The sequence below is a fragment of the Vulpes lagopus genome, chromosome 2 (assembly GCF_018345385.1).
Source record: "Vulpes lagopus strain Blue_001 chromosome 2, ASM1834538v1, whole genome shotgun sequence".
In the NCBI taxonomy this organism is placed as follows: Eukaryota; Metazoa; Chordata; class Mammalia; order Carnivora; family Canidae; genus Vulpes; species Vulpes lagopus.
In genome coordinates, this window is record NC_054825.1 from 17,670,146 (window position 1) to 17,697,620 (window position 27,475).

Below are 27,475 nucleotides of genomic sequence, written 5' to 3' on the forward strand. Positions count from 1 at the left end.
CTCTAAAAGTGTCAAAGAGATAAGTCTCTAGGGTTGTTTGAGACATTTTAAAAGTCATCTCTACACGGAGGTTCTTAAAACATTTTTTTAAGTCATATATATTATCTACAAGAATTAATGAAGTCTGCAGTATTAATTCAAAGAAAGAAGTGGGACATTAATTAGACTCATGACACTGCTGTGTGATCCAATGAGAACTGACAGCCAAGTTGTAAGGCCCTTTTAAGAAGAAATTGTATCTTATTTTTGGCCTATGCAGATCTTAAACTGTAGAAAGACTTTTCCTATTATTATTATTATTTGACAGAGGCAGGACCTCTCTCTGAGTATCTAAGTTCCACACTGGTGCTCACAATTTGCATTTTGGTGAATGTATTTTAAGAAGCCCCACAATAGGAGACCGAGCTGCCCTGTTGAATTTTGAAAGCTTACTTTCATTTGTTTTGCTGCAAGTGTTGATTTAATTATACTGCATTATTATCAAAGCTGCATTATGTACTGTTTTATTCCTTTTACATGTGTTTGAGGTGAAGACCTTGGCTTTGTCTGCAAACAGTGTGTTTCAAGTTATTCCTTAAGTACTAAATAATAAAGAAAAGAGAAGAAAAGATTTTTTTAAAAGATAGCAGACAGTGATCACAAGGTAAAGGGTTAAATGTAAGATCTCCAAGAAACATTTTGAAGTTGATTAAGACTCCAGCTTTGCATTAAACAGTATCGCTTCCACATGAGTTGCTGCTAATACTGTTAAGGAGCAGCTTGAGAGCCCAGTATGCCAGTGACCTCCTTCACCCTCCAGCCACCCACCGGGCCTTCCTGATTAGCATTCTACCTGGTTCTCTGAGGAATTCCCATCATCCCCTAGGAGCTCATTCCGTACTTCGTCACTGTAGGCGATCCGTGACCTTTTCTATAAAACAAAACAAAAAGGGAGAGAGCGAGATGAACGTTAGAAAGTAAAGGCTTCGAAGCATTATTGGTATCAAGGCTGATCATTTCAAACCTCGAGAGCCCCCTAATGGAAACCTATTTGCTAAGATCTGCCGAGCAAAGTTGTGTAAAGTTCTTGAACTTGAGAAGTTTGATGTAAATTAGAAGTTTTTCAAATGCCAGTAATGAAAGAAAAATCTGCATTATGTAAGTACTCCATTAATATTCACAAGTGGATCAGAACTGGTATATTATTCCATATGTAGTCATTCAAATAAGACCACTGAACTGAAGGAGATATAGCTGTCTAGCTGTATATTGGCAAAACTCACCAGATTGTAATTAAAACAAGTGTATATTGAGGTCTTTAAAATTGTGGCAGGAAATGAACTATATAATATAGGTCTTTTAAAATCTCTAATTCTAGGATAATATTATGACTCCAACTGGAATGCCTGGAAAACAGTTCATCTGTATTGCCTGCATTATCGTAATGTTACTAGGCAGAAAGAGATGGAACTTAAAAGTCCATCCTCTTTCCAAACAGTAACTTAAATGTCCCTAAGCCCTCCTCAAATAATGGCCTAAGGAAAAGAAATGCGTGTGTGTGTGTGTGTTAAAATAAATTAAATTTCCCAATCCCAGTAAATAAAGGCAAGTGGGCTGAGTCAACCTTTCTCAATCCCAGTAAATAAAGACAAGTGGGCTATGAGTCAACACTTCACTCAGTGAAATTTTGTTTTATAAGAAATCGACCTTGACCTGTTAAGTCAGAGGGACATGTCTATAAGCAATTCATGACTTATCTAAATGTCCACACATTTGGAAAAGCTAAAGGCTCTGAAAGTTAGTTATGAAGCTAGAGTGCCATCCTCAGATCCTCCTTCAGCATCACCCTTTCAGATCCAAATGCAGATTTACAGGTTACTTTGCTGCCTTTTCTGCTTCTGAACTAAGCAAAAAAGAGTCAATTTTAAAATGGCAGCTGGGAAATAGTAATCTTTTCTCACTTGCAGACTATAGTTTAGGCCTTAAAATTTCGTACTTGTTCAACTATGATCTGAAAAATTATTGTAGTTTAAAAAGGACTCTTCATAATCCTTGAGCAGAAGTCAACAAGATTTTTAATTAGATTTTTATACTAGTAAGTAACACCGCTTTGCTACATAGAGATCATAATATCTTAAATGTAAAAATCACACTAAAATTTAAAAGGCCTTTTGACAAGAAAACCACATAGATTTTGAATCATTTTAAAGTTGCAGGCTTTTTCAACTGGGGTTCCTTATCTGAACCACAAAACAGAAAATTATTTCAGTGACTGTTTTCTCAATCTCCCAAGGATGGCACATAAGAGAGAATTTAGTTCATTACATAGAATAGAAGCCTAAGGGCACTAGGGTTTAACTCTCTGGTAGAATTTAGCTGAAAAAAGGCTGACTGGAGTGTAAATAATAATAAACAAATCTAGACATCCCTTTATTTTTTCAGAAAAACAAATCAATCTCATGGAATTCTACAGATCACTTTGGTTAAACTGAAACTAGAACCTGTTCTCATTCTACCATGCAAAATTTCCTCCTCACTTTATTGACCTCTGAATACACTCAGGAAAAAAATGCAAACATTGCAAAATGTTTCAGTACAAAGGAGATGATGGCATCCTTCTCTGCCCTAAATCTCTACCCCAAGCCCCCTTCTCTGCTGCAGTTGTATCTCTTGTACCTTAGCAAACGCAGCAAATAGATAAATAAAACCAACAGTGTTGCAGAGGACAAGGTAGCAAAGTTAAGTCATTAGCCTGGGGTCAGTAATGACATCTATATCACATGTCTTAACAATTCAAGAGTGAACCAACTCATTCGGTCGTGAACATGCCAGACTTTTTACCACCACAAACAGCATATATTAAGCCTGCTCCTCTTACTGTATTTACTGAAGCTACTATTAATTATTTCTATAGACTTCATACAGAATGTGTATTGAAAAATGCTAAACTGCAAGGTCAGTATCCCTCATGGCCTTACAACAATATTTAGATCAAGCCAAACCTTTCTTTTGCCCATTTGGAGATCCCCACTACAGTAGTCTCAAACTAGCAAAGCAAAAGTATTTTATAGCATTAAAGGAAATGAGAACCTTTAAACAGGCTGTGGTATCAGAGCTGCCTTTTTAATTATTCATTTCATCACTATGGGAGACTAAAACATTCCACAGTATGCAAGAATATCATATGGAGATTGTTTTTGTTTTTCCCCCTTTCACCAAAATACCAACAAATTGGCATAGATTGTTCAATTACATTATATTCTTATTTTGATTTACTAAACTTCAAAAGAAGAAGAAAATTACAAACATGTATCCCTAAATATCTAATCTTGTTTTGGTGAGAATCCATTGCTTTTGAAAACCAGCAATTAAGAGTGTACATGCTCAGCAACAGAGAACTAAGGATTTATCCACAGTTGAAGGGTGGTCTCTATAAATGTCAGTCCTTACTATTGGGATGGTAAAAACTGGTCATTTGGATGGCTTTCTGGATGTAATTAAGAAAATGATATGCTGAGTTTATAAAATGTTCTCTGATTAAACTAACTTCTCTTAAAGAATTAAAAAAACCCTCATTTCAAATATCAGAAATAGTTTCTCTTGAAAATGACACAATTGATGCAGAAAATTGAACTCTTTACACTGGAGTATCATTTTACAATTAAAAAAAAACAAGACTTTGTTTTATTAAGAGTTATATTTAAATGCCTAACATTGGCATTTTCTTTTAATTTTTTTTGTGGTTTGAAATTTTAAGTAAGCTGATTGTAATCAGCCATAATTTAGACTGCAAGATCATCACTAAACTGACTGAATACCAAAAAAAGGCAAATTCCTTTGAATGACAAACTGCTTATTTTATTGATAATTTCCCTCCAAAACATTAATAAATAATTTTACCTTTTGTGGAATTTTTAATAACCCCACTCTCCATTACTAAGTATTATGTATATTTTAATTCAGCTGACTGGAAGTTAATGAAACTGAAACATCAACTGTATCTTCATAAAGTAACTAAAATATTTTTACTTTATTATCAACTGTATAAAATCTGTATTTTAGCCAAATGCAAGCATGAGAATTTGAGCTGGAAATGTCACACACTCAGCTACAGTTTGAAGGAACCCAATTCATAATGCATTTTATAAATAGTTAATGACTTCTATACATAAGCTAACCAGGCAAATCAAGAAATTGTCAACATTTTTAGTCTTAGTTGTCAGTTACCACTGTCTACTGGTGCTTTATATGTGGCTTCTGGAGAAGACAGAAGCTCTATGCAGTTTGTAATCTATTGCAATTTCAGGTCTGTACCATAAGGGTGGAAAGCTTCGACTGACAATATTTGCCCACCGCCCCCCCCCACATGCGCACACACGCGCGTGTGCGCGCGCATACACACACACACTCACAGTTTAAATACAACAGCACTCCTCACTTTTAGTTATGTGTTTTTGTAGAGCTTATTCCTTCTAACTTATACTAAACTTAGACAGACTAGACATAGTTGGGCAGAAAAATCTACAGACTGTATATGAGCTCTAGAAAATATACAGCAAGTTAACAATTGACTGTTAACCCTAAAAAGTTAGGCACACAAAGTTTCAAGGGCTATTTTAAACTGATGACAGAAGTGAGTTCTTCATTATGAAAGTGAGGATTTCAGATTCCAAACAGTTTTCACTTAGTATATGGATACTGATTGGCTGATTTTGCACACTGATTGGCTGATTTTCTTAAAGCCAAGTTCAAACAGATACACTTGCCCAGTTCTGTCTGGAAATTTGGCTTGAAACAATCTGTCTACTTGACCCAAGCCTTAGTATTTCCCAACTGAACTGAATATGTTTCTGGATAGGCACTGCTAGACTAGAAACAAAACGAATTAACCTAGCTGAAACTAATTAAGAACTGTGATCTGTGATGCAGCCTTCTATATGATTCTACATGTGAGATAGGGTACACATAGCCAGAATGAGGATTCTACAATCCACCACTCACATAAGCATAACAATGCAGTTAGTTTATTACTAAAGCATATATGAGAATTTAATTTCCACAGCGTGCACATGGCAAAGCAATTGCTTAAATTGCCTCACCTGGGAATTTAATACAATGTTATCATCAGACCAGCCACATTGTAAATAGATTTATAATGCTTTCCATGTGCTGCACTCTGTTGCATATGAATTAAGTAATGATCTGGTATTACAATAAAATCAGCTAGTTCCCACACCTGGCAGACAGGATATTTCACTAAATTAATACCCATACAGCTACATCACAAGGCATGGGAGAGGAAACCATCTCTAAGGCATTTGACTTGAGCTTTACATGGGAGGCAAAGACTCCATGGCTGTGTAGAATGTCACTATGTTGAATGGGCTGCTCAAGACAATCTGTTTCTAACATCTGTATCGCAGAATTAAGACTTTCTCATTCGCATTCAATTTTGGCCTAATTTTCTTCATTCAGTACTTTAATTACTAATCAGCAATCCGCAACATTCACAAACACTAAGAAAGCCCTTTATTCTAATCTATGTGCTGCAGACAGCCAAATAATTGATACAAAGTGCAGTACGGTTTTGGTAAGTAATGAAAGAACAGCTTGTCCTACTTCCTAATCAAATTGGTCTATAGAAGAAATGGTTAATAGATTTCTCCATAGGTCTAAAACAAATTACTCAGTCTGGCCAGACTTTTCCATTGCTTCTACCATGTCTTTCAATCTCCATATATTTAATAGTGCCCAAAGTTACCAGGTGATTAGAAACTGTTATGCTTTCATAGCCAAAGAATTTAACTGGTCTAAAGAATTTAACTGCTCCTGTTACAATTAACACTTTGGGATATCTTACAGAATACCATGAAATTATATTTATTAGCCAGTCATATAATTGCTGGCATTCATTTCTTACTGAATTCTAGCTGGTTCAAATTAAATAATATCATACTTCTCTAATGCCCAGATGGCATTTTCTAAAATGCATCTATCTTTGGCACAAAGCATTCCATTTTTAACCTCACTTCTATTTCTCCATGACCAATTTCAGCTTTTCATACACACTCCACCCCTGACCCAAGACTTAAAAAAGCTCATCAATCCAGGACAGGAAACTTACATTTTGGAGGAAAAAAAAAAAGGAAGTTATGAAATTTTGTTCATCACAGTGCTCATTGTGCCACATTAATTTCTAGCAAAAAAAAAAAAAAGATTTATGATTAAAACATACCATAGTACATGATCTAGGTAAAGGCAAAGTATACTATTAGGTAAATGTTAGATTCTTGGAAAGTAGTTAGGATAAAAAAGCACAGGCCACTGAGCAAAAAGAATGGAGATAACATTTCAGTATGTGATCTTGGTCAAATTATGTTTTCTGAATATCACTTTCTTCAATATATAAAAATGGCAGCAATATTTATTTCTTGGGGCTGTTGTGTGAATTTAAATATTATAAACAAATGGAAACCAATAATACCTTGAATGTGATAACCTTGCAAAGGATGTTCAACTAAATATTAGTAATATTGGAAAAGATGCAATAAAACCAGTACACATACATGGCTGAGAGTACAAATTAATGTACCTTTCCTAGAAAAAGATATGCCAATACATATCAAAAATAACTTTTAAAAGTTCCTGCTATTGGGGTGCCTGGGTAGCTCAGTTAAGTGTCTGCCTTCTGCTCAGGTCATGATCCCAGGGTGCTGGGATCAAGCCCCACATCAGGCTCCCTGTTCAGTGCAGAATCTGATTCTCCCTCTTTTTCTGCCTCTCCCTCTGCTTGTGCTCTCTCCCTCTCTCAAATAAATACATAAAATCTTAAAAAAAAAAAAGTTAACATTATTTAAGTCAGTAAGTCTACTATATTGTTTTGCCCAATTCCCTGTTTTGTGATGCTACCATTTTTGGATGACTTTCAGTGGGAAAAACTTTACTGCATTTCTTTAATGTTATTAGAGAAAGTAGGTTCCAATCTGTTTCTTCTAAGTAATCATTCCACTAAACATGGCTTGCTTCTGCTCAAGGGACTGTTTAGAGTTAAAGGTCAAGCTTATTCGCTGGAAAGTGCACAGGCCACATGTCACCAATATTGTAGCATTCATAAAGGGAAAGCACACTTTCTATCTATCATAAACTCATGGCCAATGGACCATATGCAAGCCACCAGAAAGAAAATACTAACATGCCCTGCTGCTAGCTACCAACAGTTGGAAAAGCAGGTTAAAGTGAGAATACTGAAAGAATCCATTGTTCTTAGTATGTAATACCAGGAAAAGGTATTTAAATATTTTTTTTGAAAAAGACTAATGTCTTTCTAGCATAATCACTTTCACTTCTTATTTTTGCTTATACTTTCAAAAACATTTTACATGTTTGAAGTGGATATTTATGTTTGGGCTGTAAATAATGAGTTAGATTATACACACTTTTATTTTTAAAAATTTATCTATAACATCACATGTGAATATTTATATGCATATAATGAGGTTATATGTGTGTGTGTGTGTGTGTATATATATATACACACACACACATATACATACAGGCTCACACAAACCCATATGCAATCCATATGGAATAATAAGTCTATTTGTGTTTCACAATGCTAGAATAGACCTTTATTTATACTAGGAACTCTGACCACATTGCTGCTACATCATTTAATGATTTGCAAAAGAGAGCCCAGAAATCATGTAACTGTACTTCTTCATTTCCTCCTCCAGCAATTCTAAACTTAAGCCTACAATTTAAGTTTAGCGCGTTGGTGCTTCGAAATGCAATGTGAGTTAGTTAGTATCATGGCCTCGCTTGCATATGCGTGTATTTTATGGCTTTCACATTGCTATTGAACACAGTGTGGCTTTGCCATAAATCATGTTAGCTTGTCAATCAATAATTTAGTTACTTCATTCAGAAAATCAGCTCATGATAGAATGCCCAGATGTTGTTGTCAACATCTGGAATAGTGTAAGTTTTCAGTGGAGGAAATCTAATTTTTAAAAATCTTTCTGAATATAAAATAAAATCACTCTATAGACTATCTTTGAAATAAAATGTCAAATGTTTATTGTTTTGTTTGATAATAACTTATACATACCCTACGCACTCCCACTGGAAAAATGATACTCTGATAAATGAATGCTATATAACATATGCTTTATTTGTATTTTTAAAAGAATTACTGAAACAAAGTACACAAATTACATAATTAAGTTGTATGTTGATTTCCCTACATAATCTGCTAAGCATTAGGAACAAAAAGCAATTGTTCACTGAAAGTCTGTCCATAGCCATAATTTCATGTGGTCTAGATCTCCAAGAGCAAATGATCTCAATAAAGAACTAAGATATCTCAAGAAAGAACAGAATCTTGACAGTGACATGAGGCATCATCTGGGCCAGCCTACCATATTTAGAGATGAGGAGTTTGAAGTCAGATGAGTGATCTCCCCAAGGCCACATATTTGAGAAAGACTAGGCAAAAGAAAGATGGAATCTATTTCCCAATGTCAGTGCTCTTTTTACTTTACCACATCATCTTTCATATTACAAAACCACTGTGGCAGGCTGAGGCCGTCCTACTGCTCCTTCCCCAAGGCAGGTTTGGCTGCACCATTCATCTGGTTCTAGGAATTGATCACCAACTATAAAGTTGATCAGTTTATAGATTTTGTTTCTTGTCACCCTCCTCCAAAATAAATAAACAAAAAGCAAGCCTTTACTTATACACTGTTGTCAACATCTGGAATCTTGACAACAATAAATTTGGAAGTTCAAGGGTGATGAATGCTTAAGGCAGAATATTTTATATCATAGAATAAAATGTCTGATCTGAGGGTGAGTCACAACCACACTTATGGGTGTAACTTAGATATGTTTCAAGACTAATCTTCAAAGGCTCCACCATAAAGCAACAATAATCTACCCAGATGGCAGGAGAGGAGCTGCACTAGTTATTAAAATGTGTTAAGAACTGCCTCCTTACCCATGGGATCTGGTGACTCCCTATACAGTTACTCTACAATTTTAGATTGGAACCAGCCATCTCACGGGCAAATAATTTTTACAATATTTTTTCCCTAATACTTGCTTTTGAACCCATGTTGTGACAGATTCTTTATTATAGTATATGCTGTGTTGTAGCGAGGTTACAGTTCTCATAATTTATAGATGCCTTTTCATGCTTTATGAATATGGCTAATAAAACTGTGATGCTCAGGCAATAAAACTAAATTTTTTAAGCCCAAGTTCTCTATGGAAACATTCTGAAGATTACTTCCCTATCAGGGTGACCCCAAACTATGAAGTATAATAAATATAAATATTCATACCTGATTCATAAACAACATGTTACTCCTATAAGAATCTCCATCTTCAGTTGAATAGAATAAAATCCTGCCTACTAAGGCAAAGGCTTTGCTTCATCAGCTGAATGTTTCTTTTATATCATCAGTGTGTCACTTTGCACTGGTTCTTTCCTTTAAGGATATAAACATTCTTAAGTGTATCCAGCTTTATATATTTCAAAATGTTATTTCAGCCAGTACTACACTCCCCATCTAATACCCAACCTCTTCTTCATCCTTCCCTTCCTGGCCAAGCTTCTTGAAGGAGTATTCCATGAACATCAATGCCACTTATTACGCCCCAGCCCCTTCTCAACTTAAAACTTGATGCTTTCCTGCCATGCCACAGGATTCTCTAGGATCACCAGTATCTTCCTCGTTGACAAAATCATTAGCCATGTTTTCTAAGTAAACTTTTGAAGTTTTAGAATAGTTACAGAATTATAAAAAAATTACAAAGATAGTAGAGTCCCCATGTAACCCACACTTAGTTTCCCCTATTATTAACACCTTACTTTAATATGATACAATTGTCATAGTTAATGGATCAATACTTCATTATTACACATTATTATTAACTAAAGTACATACTTTTTCCAGGTTTCCTTAATACTTTTTTTTTTCTGTTCCAGATACCATCTAGAATTCCATGTTACATTTACTAGTCATGTGTTCTTAGGATCCTTTTGGCTGTGACAATTTCTCAGACTTTCCTTGTTTCTGATGATTTTGAAAGTTTTGAAGAGGACTGGCCAGGTGTTTTGTAGAATGTCCCTCAACTGGGATCTTTCTGATGTTCTTCTGACTAGACTGTGGTAGTGTTTTTTGGAGGAAGACTCAAGAGGTAAAGTGCCATTTTCATCAGATCATATCAAGGTACATACTATCAATATGACTTATCACTATTGATGTTGATGTTGGTACCAGACTGAAGTAGTGTTTGTCATGTTTCTCTACTGAGAAGTAACTCTTTTCCCTCTTCTGTACTGCACTTACTATGTGCAGCCCACACTTAAGAGTGGGGAGTTATGCTCAATGTCCTTTCAGAGAGGAGTATCTTCATAACTCATTTGGCAATCTTCTGTATGAAAGATGTGTCTCTTCAATCATTATTCAGTAATTTGTTGATATCTGTATGGACTTATGTATATTTATTTTACTTTGACTTATAGTCTAATACTACATCATTAGTTTTGTTGCTCAAATTGGTGCACCAACTTTGGCTCCAATGGCCACCTTTCAGACATCTTCACATTTGACCTCTTGATAGCATCTGACACTGTTGCCCACTTTCTCCTTAGCAGTTACAGCACTGTCTTCCTTAGGAATTCCTCCCACCCTTCTGGTCTCTCCTTCTCAGTGTCCTTCATTATAACTTCTCTCTTTGTCCGGATAGGTCTTCATCCTTAGATCTATTCTCACTCATCTAAATGATCTTATTTTTACCCAGTGTTTTAACTATCACCTAGAAGCTGGCAAAGAGAGACATATTCTCTGCAAATTCTTCTTACCAATCTAATTCCCATTGGGCACCTTAGAAAACCTGAAGGCATCTCAGACTAAGCACAGACACAGTGGGGCATTTTCTTTCTCTTACGCTGGCTCCTCCTTATGTTTTCCCTAGTTTGATGTATGGTATTACCAGGCACACAGTCTCCCCAGATAAGAACCTAAAAATTATTCCCAAATCCACTACATCACCAAGCACTATGGATTATTTTTCAGAATATCTACAACTGGACCTCTTAGCCCTACTTCCAGGGTGTCTGTTACCTTATGAACTAGTCACAGCTCTTTCTTTATAACTGTTGTTAGCACATATTTCATCCTTCTTTTTATATATGAATTATATTTGAGGGATATCTGCGTGGTAAGCCTGACATATTTTAAGGCAGAGGTAAGCCAAAAGGTACAAATTCTCAGTTCCTCATCTTAGGAACTAAAGGAGACCCCCTTTAAACCTATCTCTTGCAGAATATCAAAGCTCCAAAGGAATCACTGTCTAAAGATATTTCAGAAGAGAAAATGTTAAAATAGAAAGCAAATACATTTGACAAAAGCCAATACAGGTATCCCCTGCTTTTGGAAAACTCACATTATGCCACTTTACTTAAAGGCCTATGTTAGTAACTGTTTTTGCTAGCTGGAAGAAATCTGAAGAGGATTTTTACTTTTACAAAAAAAAAAAAAAGTGAAAAGCGAAAATGACAGCGTTTGTTTCTCAGTGAACCATGAGGAAGGCAGCTCCCCCCAAAGCAGTGAAAGTGGCCCCACTTGGCTCCCTCCCTAGGAACAGCACTCAGCATCTCAGCATCAGGCTGCCAGGGTTCTGAACTGTGTCTGTCAGCATCTGTGCTTTATCTCAATTTATTTTGTGTGTCCATTAGCAAGATGTGTCTAAGGTATCAGCAAAGCATACGAGAGGTTATTCTTTGGGTCTGGGAATGTTAAAAAATCTTGCCATATAACAATAATAACTGTTTCTTTGCTTTTTTACATCATTTCGGCTTACGAAAGCTTTCACAGGAACACTCAACTTTCTGATAACAGGGGAAACCTGGATACCATGGGAAAATGCTAGGCAACAGACCTCTCGCCAACTTTATAGGTCCATACCATATTTCTCTTTAATTTCAAATATAGCCATATCTCATATGAGCTATTTTTTTTTGTTCTCCTCAGTTAGATATTCCCATTTTTTATTATGTGGAAGCTAAAAGACCACTGTTTCAAACGAGATGATGTGCATGCATATATCTCCTTTGTTTGTCTGATTTGTGTACCTCAGGAATATGGATTACTTCTGTTATCTGCATGAAGAAGCTCTGCTACAAGAAGCCTGGCATTCAGTTAGCTTTTATCTCTGAGACCCCAAATTGTACTGTTAGGCCACAGAGGGCACTTATCTAGATTGAACTGTCATACAAATAGATTTTTGTCAGCCATTCAATTTGTATTGGGGAACACGCCAACAAAAACAAAACCTGGCAATTTAAAACAACAAACCTATCCTCTACTGACAGGAACAAATTGCTGTATTTCAAATGAATAAGAATTATTATAGATCGTACATGTTGCATGTGGGTGCTACAGAAGGAAAAATATTCTTGAGACTAATTCTGTCCAGTTTTTCTGGCAGTGGTCTAGCATAAAGCAAGCATACAGTCAACTTAATACTAATAAGCACACAAGAAAAAAAACCTAACAGACAGGAATTACATGTTATCAGAGGAGAATGAGGCTTTCTAATAAAATTTCAGGTCAAAATTCAGTGGCTACATGAAAAAGGCAATATTGTACTGTATTTTGACTTTGTTCTCTGAGCTATGGTCCTTCTGGGAATATAGGTAGCACCTCTGCCACAAAATATTCAATTTGAGTAGTAAGACCACATTCCTCCTGAGCCTAAATTGATTCCGGCTCTATGTCTTCAACATGTATTGAAAACTTTACAGAACTGACTTCACCATAATTATACCTCTTCCATATCTCAGACGATTTGGAAAAATATTCAGTCCATGTATTAAAAGCTGGTTTTAGTCTCAGATAATAAAGATACTGATAAATTACATCAGTGAAAATATATAATAAAATTTTCACAACTTGAAAAAAATTTCAATTTGTTTATCAGTATCTAAACCAGTTTTACCCCTTCTCCTATTATTTGTGTTTGACTTGAATTTCATTCCCTTTTTTATAAGCTGCATCTTCATTTTGAACTTATGCAACTACTCCTTCAGTGAACTCCAGTCTTAGATTTGTGGAATTATAAACTACTGTGAGGGAAATAAGCAAACATGAAAATTCATCCCTGTGAATCAACATCAAGATGAAACAGAAAATATTCAAACAAATATTTACATTTAAAAAAGTTTTCTTTAATAAAAATAATGTCACTAGAATTTGGCACTACAAAATTCTGTAACATGTCACATGATGAAGCTATAATATTATATATTGTGGCAATAGGTGCCGGTGTCAAGTCTTCAGACTTTATTAAAGCACAATCTGAAAAAATAGTATACTCCAGACACAAGGCATGAAAAGGACCTCATGAATGGTAGTTAAAATAGATAACAGGATAAAAACAAGGTGAAATATAATAGTTCAAGTTGCCTCTACATTTTGGTAAATAATAGAGCTATCTGAGAAAAAATATTTTTACTTTGAAGAAAGGTATAAAATTATATTACTTTAAAAATATGAACAGATGCATGATGTATGCAACTACTTTCAAATGGTTCAGGAAACAGACATATGTAGAGCATAAAAGATCAGTAGAGAAAGCATATACAAATGATAAAGCAAATGGGACAAAATGCTGATAGGTAAATCTAGGTAAAGAATATATGTATGTTCTTTGTACTATTCTTTACACTTTTCTTTAAACTCTTTTGAACGTGAGATTATTTCCAAATTAAAAGTTTAAAATTATTAAAAAGTACGAAAAGATAAGTGGGGGAAAAAGTGTAGAGGCTCTTGATAAGCAATTTTTCTACAACTAGTTAAATGTATGAGATTAATTAAATGTCCAAATAAATCCTTGATTAGATATATAATTATTCAAGTTAATAAAAAAATATGGTCAAAATCAGACAACTTAAACTATTAATTTTTACCATATATGATGGGGTTTTCCTTTTTTCCAGTAAAAAAAAAAAACTTTATTGGCTAGTTTTAAATTAGCAACATCTTTTTTTTTTTTTTTGTATGTAGTTCACCTATTAGAATGGACTGAATTTAAATCATCCACAGTCAGAGAAATTCAAAGCTATCAAGTTAATAATAACAGAATATTACCTACCATTTAAAACAGTTTGGCAATAAAATCCAATTCTTTTTTTCCTTCTGAATTAGAAATTTTGAGTCAATCATTCTAAAGTTGGTTGCTTGATAGTAAGAAATGACTTATTATTTTTTTTTTAAATAAAAACACCTAGAGGAACCTAATACAAATCTTACAGGAGTGTTTGCAGTAACTAAAGATCTTGTGCCATGCTATTAGGTCATTCTCTAACATTCTTGAAGAGCACACACATTCTCAGATAGTTAGACATGTACCTGCTAAACTTTGACTTGATTTGGCAACCAAGGTATTGTTGATCTAATTTTGAGTGTGATGGCCCTGGACAGGGAATGAATGCAATTCTATGCCCTGAAAAGAACACAGTCAATTTTGGTGCTCTATAAATATGCAATCATAATAGAACCTTAGGGCTAAAAGGGACCTTGAGAGGTCCTCCAGTCTGCCTTGCTCCCTCATATCATCCTGCTCTAAATGTATCTTATAAAAACCTACAGAAGGAGGTGCCTTAACTTTCACCAATTAGGTTTACCAACAGTCACTGGCTACTGTCAGGAACTAATTCCCTACATTAAACTCAAATGTATGGCACTATAGTTATACATACAGTACAGACCAACAACACCTGCTGCCCATACTTGGCAAGACAGTTCTTCACAGACTTGAAGACACTTAAAAACTCCACAACTTTCCATCATGGAAAATGATCGTGGGACCTTTCTTTATCTGTCTTGTTTTCTTCCAACTTTTTTCCATTCTTTTTAATCATCTGGAGGGCCCACCTAGAATTTTCTCTGAGTTATCTTTAGGAACGGTAGCCCTAATTGCACCCAGAGGTGGACATTAGTAGATTCTTCCAAAGTCTAATATGAACCAATGTGTACCATATCTTGTTGATGATATGTTAAGTTGAGGAGGTCACTCTTTTTTCATTTTCCCCTTATTTCTACTCTGAATACACTTAATATTCTTTACACATATTAATTTTTATTTGAGTTTGGGGCTACTTTCTGTTACTCTTATTTTCTTGTCTTTTGAAGAAACAATATGTTAAATCAGAGAGACCTCCAATTCGGGCATCTGATGAGTCTGGATTCAAATTCCAGCTTTGTCCTTTTCCAGTTGTGATTTTACTAAGCAAGTTTTTGAGTCCCTATGCACTTCAGGTCAAATCGAGATTAAGTTTATGAAACAGCTAGTACAGTGTTTAGCATGGAGTAGGCATTAAAGAAGAATAACTGCTCTGATAATAATAATAATTATTATTTTTTAACTCTGTTTTTTTTAAAGATTTATTTATTTATGATAGACATAGAGAGAGGGGCAGAGACAGGAGGAGGGAGAAGCAGGCTCCATGCCGGGAGCCCGACATGGGACTCGATCCCAGGACTCCAGGATCGCCCCGTGGCCAAAGGCAGGCGCTAAACCGCTGAGCCACCCAGGGATCCAATAATTATTATTATTGAGAATGCCAGCAAGTCTATTTCTCCAGTGTATAAAACTCTGGGTTTGCTGCTTCAGCTCTTTAAGATGACCTCACACACCTATGGCCCAGCATGGCTGGGTCAGTTCTGCTCCCAGTTGTCACATGAACTCCTGATATAAAGACGTGATTGCTATTCCATTCCAGTTCCTTCTGGCTCCTGGGACTCAATTTTGCCTCTTATTTTTGGCCTTTTTTTCTTTTGACTCTTTTTATACTTATATCTGAACTTAAGTTCCTCTGCTTTGAGCCTTAATGTTTTCTGAGCATTTAGGTTCCAACCCATTCTTTTGCTCTGTCTCTAGAAGAGAAAATACCTGTTTATGTTATTCCAAGCTCTAAAAAGAATTCAGGCAGTATTACAAGATAGAAGCTTCAAAGATAATGCACTTCATTATCAGCACATTATTTAGCATTATGAGTCTAACATGATTTAAATCCCAGGTTTGCTATTTATTATATGTGTGACTGCAGAGAGGGTGTCTAACCTTTCTGAGTTTCCATCTGCACATCTGCATAAGAAAAATAAAAACACTTTGTTGTAATGATTACATGGGACTTGCAATAAGAACACTGCTGCATAAGTTAACAGGTGCCTTCTAAGTCATCATTTTCCCTCTCCTTCCCCTCTACGATGGAGTGAGTGTGTGGGTGGGTGGGCAAGAAGAAAGAACAAATATACTCTGAATTCTCTATGCTTGGCAAAACTAGAAACCAGGTATTACTCATAGATCGAAAATATGTGGAGAGCTGTCCAAAAGCAGGTGAGGTCACGCAGAGCCACTTGGTAGAGGGTGACAAAATCTATGAAGGTTAAGGGGTCTCAACAATAGCTGAGCTCAACAGGCACCAGCCAACATATACTGCCTAAAGGTGGGAGACTCATTCTGAAGCATAAAATCTATATGCTTTGTTTGAAACAATAGGTGTGGGGACAAGTGTAAGTGGGTCACTGGCAGAGGCTTTCCCAGACATAGTATGTTCAAAGAAGCATTAGAAGCAGTGGTAATTAAAGAATAACATAGGACTTCAGTTTCCTAAAGAATATAGTAGGTTAGAAGACTATTGTTTTCACCTTAACAAACAAAGCAAGCTGGAGAAGTGACAAAAATCATCATTTTAAAAATCACCCAAGGGTAACATTCCAGAAAATCATGAGCATTTCATAATAAAGAAGAGACCTATGGCTGTTCTTATTCCTGGAGGGGTAGAACAAGCCTCCACAGATACATGTAAGAAGAAAATGGCCAAACTTCTAACAAACCTTTAGGGTTTGTATCAGGGCTGGCAAAACACATTAGGATTTTTTTTTATAAATTTATTTTTTATTGGTGTTCAATTTGCCAACATATAGAATAACACCCAGGGCTCATCCCATCAAGTGCCCACCTCAGGGCCTGTCACCCAGTCACCCCCACCCCCCACCCACCTCCCCTTCCACCACCCCTAGTTCGTTTCCCAGAGTTAGGAGTTTTTCATGTTCTGTCTCCCTTTCTGATATTTCCCACTCATTTTTTCTCCTTTCCCCTTTATTCCCTTTCACTATTTTTTTTTATTCCCCAAATGAATGAGACCATATAATGTTTGTCCTTCTCCGATTGACTTATTTCACTCAGCATATTACCCTCCAGTTCCATCCACGTCGAAGCAAATGGTGGGTATTTGTCATTTCTAATGGCCGAGTAATATTCCATTGTATACATAAACCACATCTTCTTTATCCATTCATCTTTCGATGGACACCAAGGCTCCTTCCACAGTTTGTCAATTGTGGACATTGCTGCTATAAACATCGGGGTGTAGGTGTCCCGGTGTTTCATTGCATCTGTTAGGATTTCAATGATCCTGAGCCACAGAATGAGGTATAAGGTTCACTAACCAATGTTTTCATATGAGTCATCACTGAGTACCCAGGACATGATAGAGCTGCTGAGAGATGTTTCCCTAGGCTATGCAAGGCTTCCTCAAATCTAAAGCAGCTGACCCTCTGAAAGTAGGATGTAAGGCAGCAGAGCTTAGAGAAGTCCATGCTAAGTACTCTGAGATCTTGGATATGTAGGATAGGGATAGGGAAAGACAACTGATAGAAACCTAACAGGCATTGCAGCATTTTAGCCACCAAAGGTTGGAATGGGAGAGGGGAACAGCAGTGCTGACAGAAAATGCTCTGAGGCATTCTGGGTCTTCAAAGAGTGTAAACCCACTAATTTCCTAAGGCTTAGTTTAAGTAGAAAAGAGAGAAATCTCCAAAGATATAGAAAGTCAAGATAGGACTGGAGAGCAAAGACAACTCCCCAGAGAGTCAAAAAGTTAGCAATGGGGCTATAAAATAGCAGAGCAAGATCCCACAAACCAAAAAGATGGAGATTTGGCTGAAGAGCAAAATGAGATCTTGGAAATTCACCAGTGCTCAAAGCTCAAGATCTGCTGACAGGAAAGGCTTAACTACAGCCTTAAAATGTGAATTAAACTGAAATTGCAAAAAATAAAGGGCCCACATACTGCCCAATTATATAGGTCAGATTGACTTAGCCACTCCACCATAGAAGCCTGAAAGAAAAGGGAGTGTTTTTGTTTGTTTTGCGTGTTTTATTTTTTGATAAAATTTTACTTTGCTCTCTATTACTCTTTTATTTAAAATATCCAGCACACATTCAAAAATGACAAGACACATGAAAAAGCAAGAGAATGTGACCCATGGTCACACACCCAGAGATGATCCGTGTATTCGGATTATCACACAAGGACTTTAAAATAACTATGGTAAAAATGCTAAGGGGTATGGTAGAAAATATGGACAATACACATGAAGAGATGGGGAATTTCAGTAGAGGAAGAGAGACTATAAAAATGAACCAAATATATAAAAATGATAACACAAAAATGTAGTATCATTAAATAATTAAAATGATACCATTAAAATCACTTAAGAACTGGAAACAGCAAAGGAAAGGACCCATAAAGTTAACAGGAGGTCAATGAAAAGTATCCGAACCAAAACACAAAGATACAAAAAGTGAAAAAAGCAAAGCAAAGCAAAGCACACAAGAACTGTGGCATAATATTAAATGACCTAATATATTTGTAATTAGAGTTAAAAAAGGAAAATAGAGAAAGTGGGGCAGTAGAAATATTTAAATAAATAATGGGGGAATCCCTGGATGGCTCAGCGGTTTAGTCCCTGCCTTTGGCCCAGGGCGTGGTCCTGGAGTCCTGGGATCAAGTCCCACATTGGGCTCCCTGTGTGGAGCCTGCTTCTCTCTCTGCCTATGTCTCTGCCTCTCTCTCTCTCTCTCTCTCTCTCTCTCTCATGAATAAATAAATAAAATCTTTAAAAAAATAATGACTGAAAACTTTATAAAACTGATGAAAGAGATCACCACATAGGTCCAGCAAGCTCAATGAATCACCAGCAAGTTCACACCTGCTACAAAGAAACCACACCTAGGTACAATATAATTAAACTGTCTGCTGAAACACAAAGATAAACAGCAAATCTTAAAAGCAGCCATAGGATAAGAGAACATTCATCACATAGAGAGTGAAGGTAACATAAATGATGGACAACTCACCAGAAACAATGGAGGCCAGAAGATAATAAAATTATACCTTTAAAGTGTAGAAAGGTAGGAAAATAAACAAATCTGTCAAACCAAGAGTCAATGTCCAGTGAAAATATTATTTAAAGCTGATGGTGAAATAAAGACTTTTTTTTCCCAGATAGATAAAAGCAGAAATAATTCATCTCTGGAAGAATTGCCCAAATGGATATGCTAAGATGAGTTCTTCAGACTGAAGAGATAAGACACCAAATAGAAATTATGAATTGCATGAAGTAAAAAGAGCCCTAACAAGTAAATACCTGGGTAGATATAAAAGACTTCTTCTAAGTATATGTCATGAGTCTCATAGGATATGTAGAAGTAAAATATAAAACAAGGGTACAAAGGGTGGGGGGGAATTCTACTATGTAAGGTCTTAACATTATCCATGACAAAATATGATATTGTTTGAAAGCAGACTGTAGTAACTTAAAGATACACACTGTACACTCTTATAGGAACCACTAAAAAATATCACAAAGAAGTATACTTAAAAATTTAATACAGGAGATAGAACATAATATTAGAAACTATGTGATTTGTGATTTACTCTAAAGAAAGTAAGAGGGACACCTGGGTGGTTCAGTGGTTTATGCCTGCCTTTGGCACAGGGCATGATGCTGGAGTCTCGGGATAGAGTTCCACATCAGGCTCCCTGCATGGAGCTTGCTTCTCCCTCTGCCTATGTCACTATCTCTCTCTCTCTCTCTCTCTCTCTCCCTGTGTCTCTCATAAATAAATAAAATCTTTTTAAAAAAATAAAGAAAGAAAAAAATAAAGATAGAAGGTAAGAAATAAGGATCAAAGGAACAAAGAACAAGTACAGTATATAAGTCACATGTCAAACATATGTCACATACATGTCAAGTATACCTCAATAAAGCTGTTTTATAAAAAAAGAAAAAAAAAGTGAGCATTAATACTACTGTTACTTAACATTTTACTGAATATATGAGCAAACATAATTAGACCAGCTAAAAGTATAAAATTGAAGAAAAAACCATTATTACTTACAAATGATATAATTGTATATCTCAAAAATTCAAGAGACTCAGCTGAAATTGCAAACAGTAAGTGAATAAGAGAGCAAGCTGAAATATTAAAATACAGGAAACAATTCATATACACAAATGACAACTAGTTAGAAGATCTAATGGAAGAAAGGGACAAATTTAAGATAAAAATATAAAAGATAAAACAACCAGGAATAATTTTACCTTAATTCATTTATAATCCTAAGGTGAAAAATCCTTTCTAACTATGATTCTAAATATAGAATAATAAAAGACAGATGATTTTGACCACGTAAAAGAAGTATTTTTGAATGGCAAAATATAAACAAAGATAGAATAAATTTAGTGTTTACTTATTAGTCTAAAGACAAACTATAAACTAAAAAGAAAAAAGAAAAAACAAATTGTATTTTGAACAATGGGTTAATCTTCAAGATATACCAGGCAGACCTTGCAGATATTGTGGGTTTGGTTCCAGACCACCACAATAAAGCAAATATTGCAAATATAAAGTGATTCGAATTAATTTTTTGGTTTCCTAGTGCATATAAAAGTTATGTTTACACTATCTTGTAGTCTATTAAATGTGCAGTAGCATTATGTCTAGAAAAAAAGTACATATCTTCATTTACAAATGTTGCTAAAACATGCTTACCAGCATCTAAGCTTTCAACAAGTCATAATCACTAATCACTGATCATCATAGGAAATATAATAATAATGACAAGGTTGAAATATTCAGTTAGTATTGAGAATTACCAAAATGTGGCATAGAGACACAAAGTGAGCAAATGCTGTTGGAAAAATCGCACCAACAGAGTAAAATTGCACCAAAAGAGTTACTCGATATAGTTTCCACAAACTTTTGATTTATAAAAAACACAGTATCCGTGAAGCACAATAAAATGAGGCATGGTTGTATCAAGAATTCTTAGAAGTTAATATGAAAAAGAGCAACGATCACCAGTCCTCCCCCTCTCCCCAAATAAACTGGCAAAGGGTAAAAACAGTTCCTGAAAACATTCCATTTCACTTATGAGAAAAGTTTAATGAAAACTACATTAAGCTACCCCTTTACTTCTATCAATTTGACCAAAATCCAGAAGTCTGATACTCAATGTGGTAAGTGAAAATTCATTTTATGAGTAACCTCTCATGTACTGCTATGGGGAGTGTCAACTGAGACCTCTCCCATAAAGGACAGTGTGAAAGGATTATCAATATTGCCAACACGCACTCTCTTCAAAGAAGTAATTGTTTTCTTCTTTGCCCACATGAAAAATGACAAAGTTCAGTGTCATTCACTGCAGAACCACATGCAATACCAAAACCCATCTACACAGGATTGATTAAATAAATCTAGTACATTCATACAATGGAACACACTATTCAGGTATTAAAAAACAAAAAAAAGAATGAATGACTTTTTTACATATTGCTCTCCAAGATCAACTGAAGAGTGAAGAGAGCAAGGTGTATAACAGTATGTACCGTTTAGGTTGTCTTTTGTTTGGCATGCCATCTTGTCGTTATTTAAAGGGGGAGGGAAAAGAATATACATTTGTATTTGCTTGTATATACAGAAAGAAAAGCTGAAAAGATATACGAGGAATTAATAACAGCAGTTCCCTGAGTTAGGGATTGAAGGGGAGGTGGAATGAGGAACTGAGACAGGCAAACACAGGAAAAAGGAAGAATTTTCTCTGTGTAAATGATAATCATCTTTATCAGTCAGTTCCACAATCTCCAGTATCTGCTGGGTAAAAGGTTTCCAACAATGCAACAAAGAACTTCAGGTTATATTTTTAGGACTTTTTGGCAACTGCCCGTGAATATTTTACCAGGATAGTTTAAATAATTGGGACATTTTAGGCATGAGATTAAGAAAAGTTCTCCAAATAGTGAGAACTTCTGCAGCATGGAGAAGTTTCCCACAGGAAAAAAGAAAGAATCACCATGTTTGACTCCATTGAGTGAAGTGGCTTGGGCAGAATGCTAAACACTGTGCCACAGGGTGCAATCAAACACTGGCCTATGGAAGAAGGAATATGTGATCCAGTAAATGTTGCCATCCATAATCTCTGTAGCTCTTGGACATCAAACTTATATGCATGGATAAAAGAAGAAATGGAAACTGAAGACCCAAGGCAGAACAATATAAATGCACTATTTCACATGGATAACAAGAAATAAGACTTTCAAAACCAAGCAATTAAGTGATAAAGGATGATTTCTATCACACAGGCCAGAAGAGTTAAACATTAATATAAGGGCTGTCCTCTTAAAGTGTCCCTCCAAACCATGATTCTGTTAGTGGAAGAAAACTTGGAAAATTTATTTAAAGAAAACATTTAATTGATATGAAAAATTTAAGTTTTAGGTTTCACTAGTTAAAATATTAGCACCTTATCAAATGGGAATCCTCTACCTTCTTAGGAAAAAAAAAATAGGCAACACGAAAATTTGTTTGCTTTCTTTCAGGAATGAGAGAAAGCCAAGGCAATTTAAATTTAAAGCATACTTCAAACTTCCATAAAATCTCTGTTTTGTTTGTTCCTGAGGAACCAAGATATAAAAACATAAAAATTAGTTGCTTGCAGGATACCAACATTAGAAATAGAATAATGGGAAAGAAGTTGAGTTAGCTGTGTTAAAAGAAACAAAAGAAGTAGGTTTAATTCTAAGCTACCAATAAAAAAGCACATATAGTTAAATTAGAGTTTATATTTTCTGGAAAAGGTCACGATCTCCCTATTCCTGAGCAAGCTGTAGACATTTGATTCCAGGGACTAGAGCCAATGTTAATAAAGCAAGATCATGCTATTGATTACAAACAGAACTTGTGGAGAAAATGAAGACAGATATATACAAGTTTAGTCTCACTTTTAGGAAAATAACTAAAAATACATGACCTGATGACAATAGGTCAGCAGTTATGTTCATAGGAAATTAACACATATGAAAATCATATACAGCCATCCTTCTAACATTCCACATTTATCGAATTGATTAACCACTCAATTCCATTTGATTTATGGACATTTTGTTTTTTTTTTTTTTTAAATAAGGATTATTGAGTTGGAGGTCATAGATATAAATAAATACTAACCACTGACTTATCTAGGACAGGTAAAAAAAATTATACTAGATTAAAAAAAAAAAGGTAAGGATTCTAGGATACCTGAACAGATACATATTTTGCTACTTAAGTTCAAGGCTGGCTAATAACATTATGTTTATTTGTAAAATAGCAAAGAGGATATACAACTGTAGAAGTTGGAAGACATAAAATCATAGAAGCTGAAGAAAATATCTGCTTTAAAGTTGCCACTTACAAACCTATCATCAACACGACTCCAAACTCATGCAATATCTTTTAAGAAAGCTATATTTTACTTAAGACATTATTTTAGAAAACAAGATACTTCTAATCCCCAACCAAAAAAAAAAATCTTACTATTCAATTTACAAGTAAATTTTTCATGTAAAAGTTCTAGATTTCTGAGGAAAAGGATAACCAGCCAAAAAAAAAATTGTTTTTAATCAGTTACTAAATCACAGAGTATTTGAAAAATGTGATTATTAATATAATACTTAAAAAACAAAGTATGTTAAAATATTGATCAGGAAAGAAAAGAATTTTAGAAGTAATATTTACTACTTCTTTCATTTTCTCTTTTTTTTTTGTAAATAACTTTTAAGGACCCTAATTTAGAATTTTCCATAAGAGAGAACAGAAAGATGTACAGTTCTTAAAATAGTTTACCATAGAAGACCAGAAATATTTGAATTAATTATAAAACTGAATATGTTATAATGACATAAAATAAGGATTGCTATAGTTTTTTAGAAAAAAGTTCAATTAATAAAGTCACAAAGTTTTACTGAGAATCTCATGCTCAGGCCAAAGAAGATAACAAATCTAAATAAGACTACAGGCATGGAGTTCTGCACCATTCACCAATTATTTCATTCATTTCTGAATTTATTTAACATTTTTTAACAACACTACATGCCAGGTATTCCATTATTAACAAAGCAGATTCCTGGACTGTGGACTTCTCAAGGACATCAGAGGAGGCAGCCATGAAGACAAATAACTATTGTTATATGTAAGTATAAACTTGTACTATAAAAGGGAGATTTATATTAGTACAGTGGAAGAAAGGAAGCAACTAGTCTGGTTTGATCAGGTCAAGAATGGCTTTACAAAGGTGCTCTGTAACCTGGGGCTTACATGATGAATAGTTTATCAAATGGAAAAGAAGAAAGGATAACCATTGCAAAACAAAGAAATAGCATACATATAATAATTAAAGCCCCAGTCTATGGTGCATGACACCATAGACTGGGGTACTTTGACACGTCTGGACAGAGGGTGAAAGGGGAAGAACTGTTAGAAAGAACAGAAGGGGAGGGATCATCATATGAGGCCTTGACAATCATAATCAAAAGTTCAAAGCTGAACAGCGTGTAAGTTTTTTCTCTAAGATCAGAAATAAGGCAAACGTGTCTACTCTCACCACTTCTATTCAACAGAGTACTGGAAGTCCTCACCAGAGTAGTTAGGTTAAGAAAAAGAAGTAAGAACAATCCAAATTGGAAAGGAAGAAGTAAAATTGTCTCTGTTTGCAGACATGATGTTATATATAGAAAACCCTAAAAAATCCATGAAAAAAAACTGTTAGAATTAATAAATTCAGTAAAGGTTCAGGATACAAAATCAACATACAGAAATCAGTTGTGTTCTATCCATGAACAAACTACCTGAAGAGAAAATCAAGAAAACAATCCCATTTATAATAGCACCGAAGATAATAAAAATCCTTGTATGCTGAAAACTATAAAACATTGATGAAAGAAATTTTCTTTTAAAGATTTTATTTATTTATTCATGAGAGACAGAGAGAGGCAGAGACACAGACAGAGGGAGAAGCAGGCTCCCTGCAGGGAGCCCGATGCAGGACTTGATCCTGGGACCTGGGGATCATGCTCAGCCACTGAGCCACCCAAGCATCCCTGATGAAAGAAATGAAAGAAGAAACAAACAAATGGAGAGACATCCCATGTCCACAGATTGAGATAATTCAATTTTTTTTTCTTTTAAAAGAGAGAGAGAGAGAGAGAGAAGGCGGGGGGGGGGGGGCAGGGCACCTGTGCATGCGTGCTGGGGTAGGAGGGCAGGCGGGAGGGGTAGGGGGAGAGGGATAGAAAGAATGTTAAATAGGCTCCACACCCAGCACAGAGCCCCATGTGGGGCTATCTCACAACCCTGAGATCATGACCTGAGCCAAAATCAAGAATTGGACACTTAACTGACTGAGCCACCCAGGGACCCCAAGAATTAATATATATATATATTTTTAGAATTAATATATTTTAACTGTCCCTGCTCCCCTAAATCATCTACAGATCTAACACAATTCCTATCAAAGTCCCAATGGCGGCTTTCACCTGGAGGTGGAGAAGATTGGCCTATAGGAATAATCACCAAAACCCACAAAGGAGACCGGGCCTTGGGCTCACAGAGAAAGAGAAGAAGAAGGTGATCAAAGAACCAGAGACTCAATAGTCCGTTTTAAACAGTGACAATTATTTCACTGAAGTCTGTCCCACAAGAGCCACACCCCTCTCAAAGAGTATGGTTCTAAGGCAGGTATCTGAGATGCCTCTAGTAAAGAAAAAGAAGGGCCACAGGACCCTCTGTAAGGAGCACCTAGAACCTGAAACCGTGTTATGTGCTAGGTGGAGAGAGAAGTTATCCAGCCCCAGGAAGCAGTCTCTTGGCTCATCTGAATTCCTAGGTGGGGAGAAGAAACAGAAAAGGTAGTCTTTACAGCCTCTGGCCATGTCCCCTGGCTCCAGGGTGCAAACCTCCTTGGACCCCAGGCATCACAGGAGGGTGACCAGAGTTGGCAAGAAGCCCAAAAATCACAACAAGAAGAAAAAGGCCCAGGAGGCTGTAGCCTCCTCTGCCAGGGACCCTTGGTTCTGTGAGTCTGGGGATGCTCAGTATGCTTATTTAGTAGGGAAGAATGGTAAGAAGCAGGTGGCCTCAGGTCAGAAATGGAAGCAGGGGAGCCCCAGGGAATATACTGTGAAGATGAATAAGAAAAAGAAAATCCACCAGAGGGGAGACATCTCCCTAGGGCACCTTGAGCTCTCCAAGACCATGAAGAGCATTTCTCAGAAAGAAAATAAGAAGCAGCCAATCCAAGTGGAGGCTCCAGAATACATCCCAATAGGACAGAACCCCAAATCCCTGGCAAAGAAGAAAAGGAAGTCCAAGGAAAAGGCAGAGTAGCCAAGCACTGAAAAGCTGGCTCTGAAGAGGAGGAGAGAGAAGAAGAAAGAGAGGAGAGTAGCAGGAGAACCCTGGGAAGAGGAGGTGGTGCTGAAAAAGAAAGGCAACACACACACCCACCCACACACACACACACACACACACACACACACACAGGCGTGCAGAGACCAGGTGAGGCGAAGGCCTTGCAAGAAGAAATTAATGGTGTGGCAGTCATGAAGGAAGCTTCAGGAGTTAGGAAGGGGATAAGAACTCAGTTCGGCCAGGGGGATACTGCTGGGTTTGAAAAGGAAACAGACATTTTTCAAACTTATGGGTGGCTTTAAGAATGTGTCCCCTTCATTCAGCTGCCCCTCTAACATGACTGGAAGGCCCACCTTGGCTCTCAACAAGAAGGTGGCTGCCAGTCTGCAGCAGAACCTGCAGCAGGACTACGACTGGGCCATAAGCTGGCAGTAAGATCAGGGTGCTGGCCTTGGCTCCTCCATCCCCCCAGACAAAATCTTTTATGTTGATAGGAGTACTTCCAAGTCAATCAAGTTTAAAGATTAATCTGTACTGTCTTGTCCTTCAAAAGCAGCTAGAATAGCTTTTATTATTCAGTTATACAGATGAAAGCATCTGACAGTTGTCTCTCATCAAACCTCTGTAGAGATTAAGGAAAACTATGCCCATGTGCTTGGATGTACTGGGGTCAGGGAAGCTCATGTGTCAGAAGCCAAGAGAACATGTGAGTGGCTAGTACCTACTATCTGCTTTGTGAAGCATTCTATTCCTGTTTGAAGACATCAGCATACATAAAGAGCTAAATTGGTTGAGTACTTAGTAAGTGCCAGGTACATACTAATGTGTTTCCCTTGCATTAGTGTATATAATCTGAATAATTACAAAATAGATGCTATTATGATCCTCATCTTACCAATGAGGAAACTGA

At 36.1% G+C, this 27,475-nt stretch overlaps 1 protein-coding gene and 1 pseudogene across 10 annotated transcripts in view; one reads left to right on the forward strand and one right to left on the reverse strand.

The window, feature by feature from the left end:
• The window catches only part of VTI1A (vesicle transport through interaction with t-SNAREs 1A), a 349,002-nt gene that overhangs the window by 268,833 nt on the left and 52,694 nt on the right, over positions 1-27,475 (reverse strand). For all 10 annotated transcript variants that reach the window (XM_041745792.1, XM_041745797.1, XM_041745794.1 and 7 more), the window contains exon 4: positions 833-910. In XM_041745792.1, coding sequence (XP_041601726.1) covers positions 833-910 — 78 coding nt within the window. The remainder of the gene's footprint in view (positions 1-832; positions 911-27,475) is intronic.
• LOC121482866 lies at positions 2,805-27,093 on the forward strand (annotated as a pseudogene).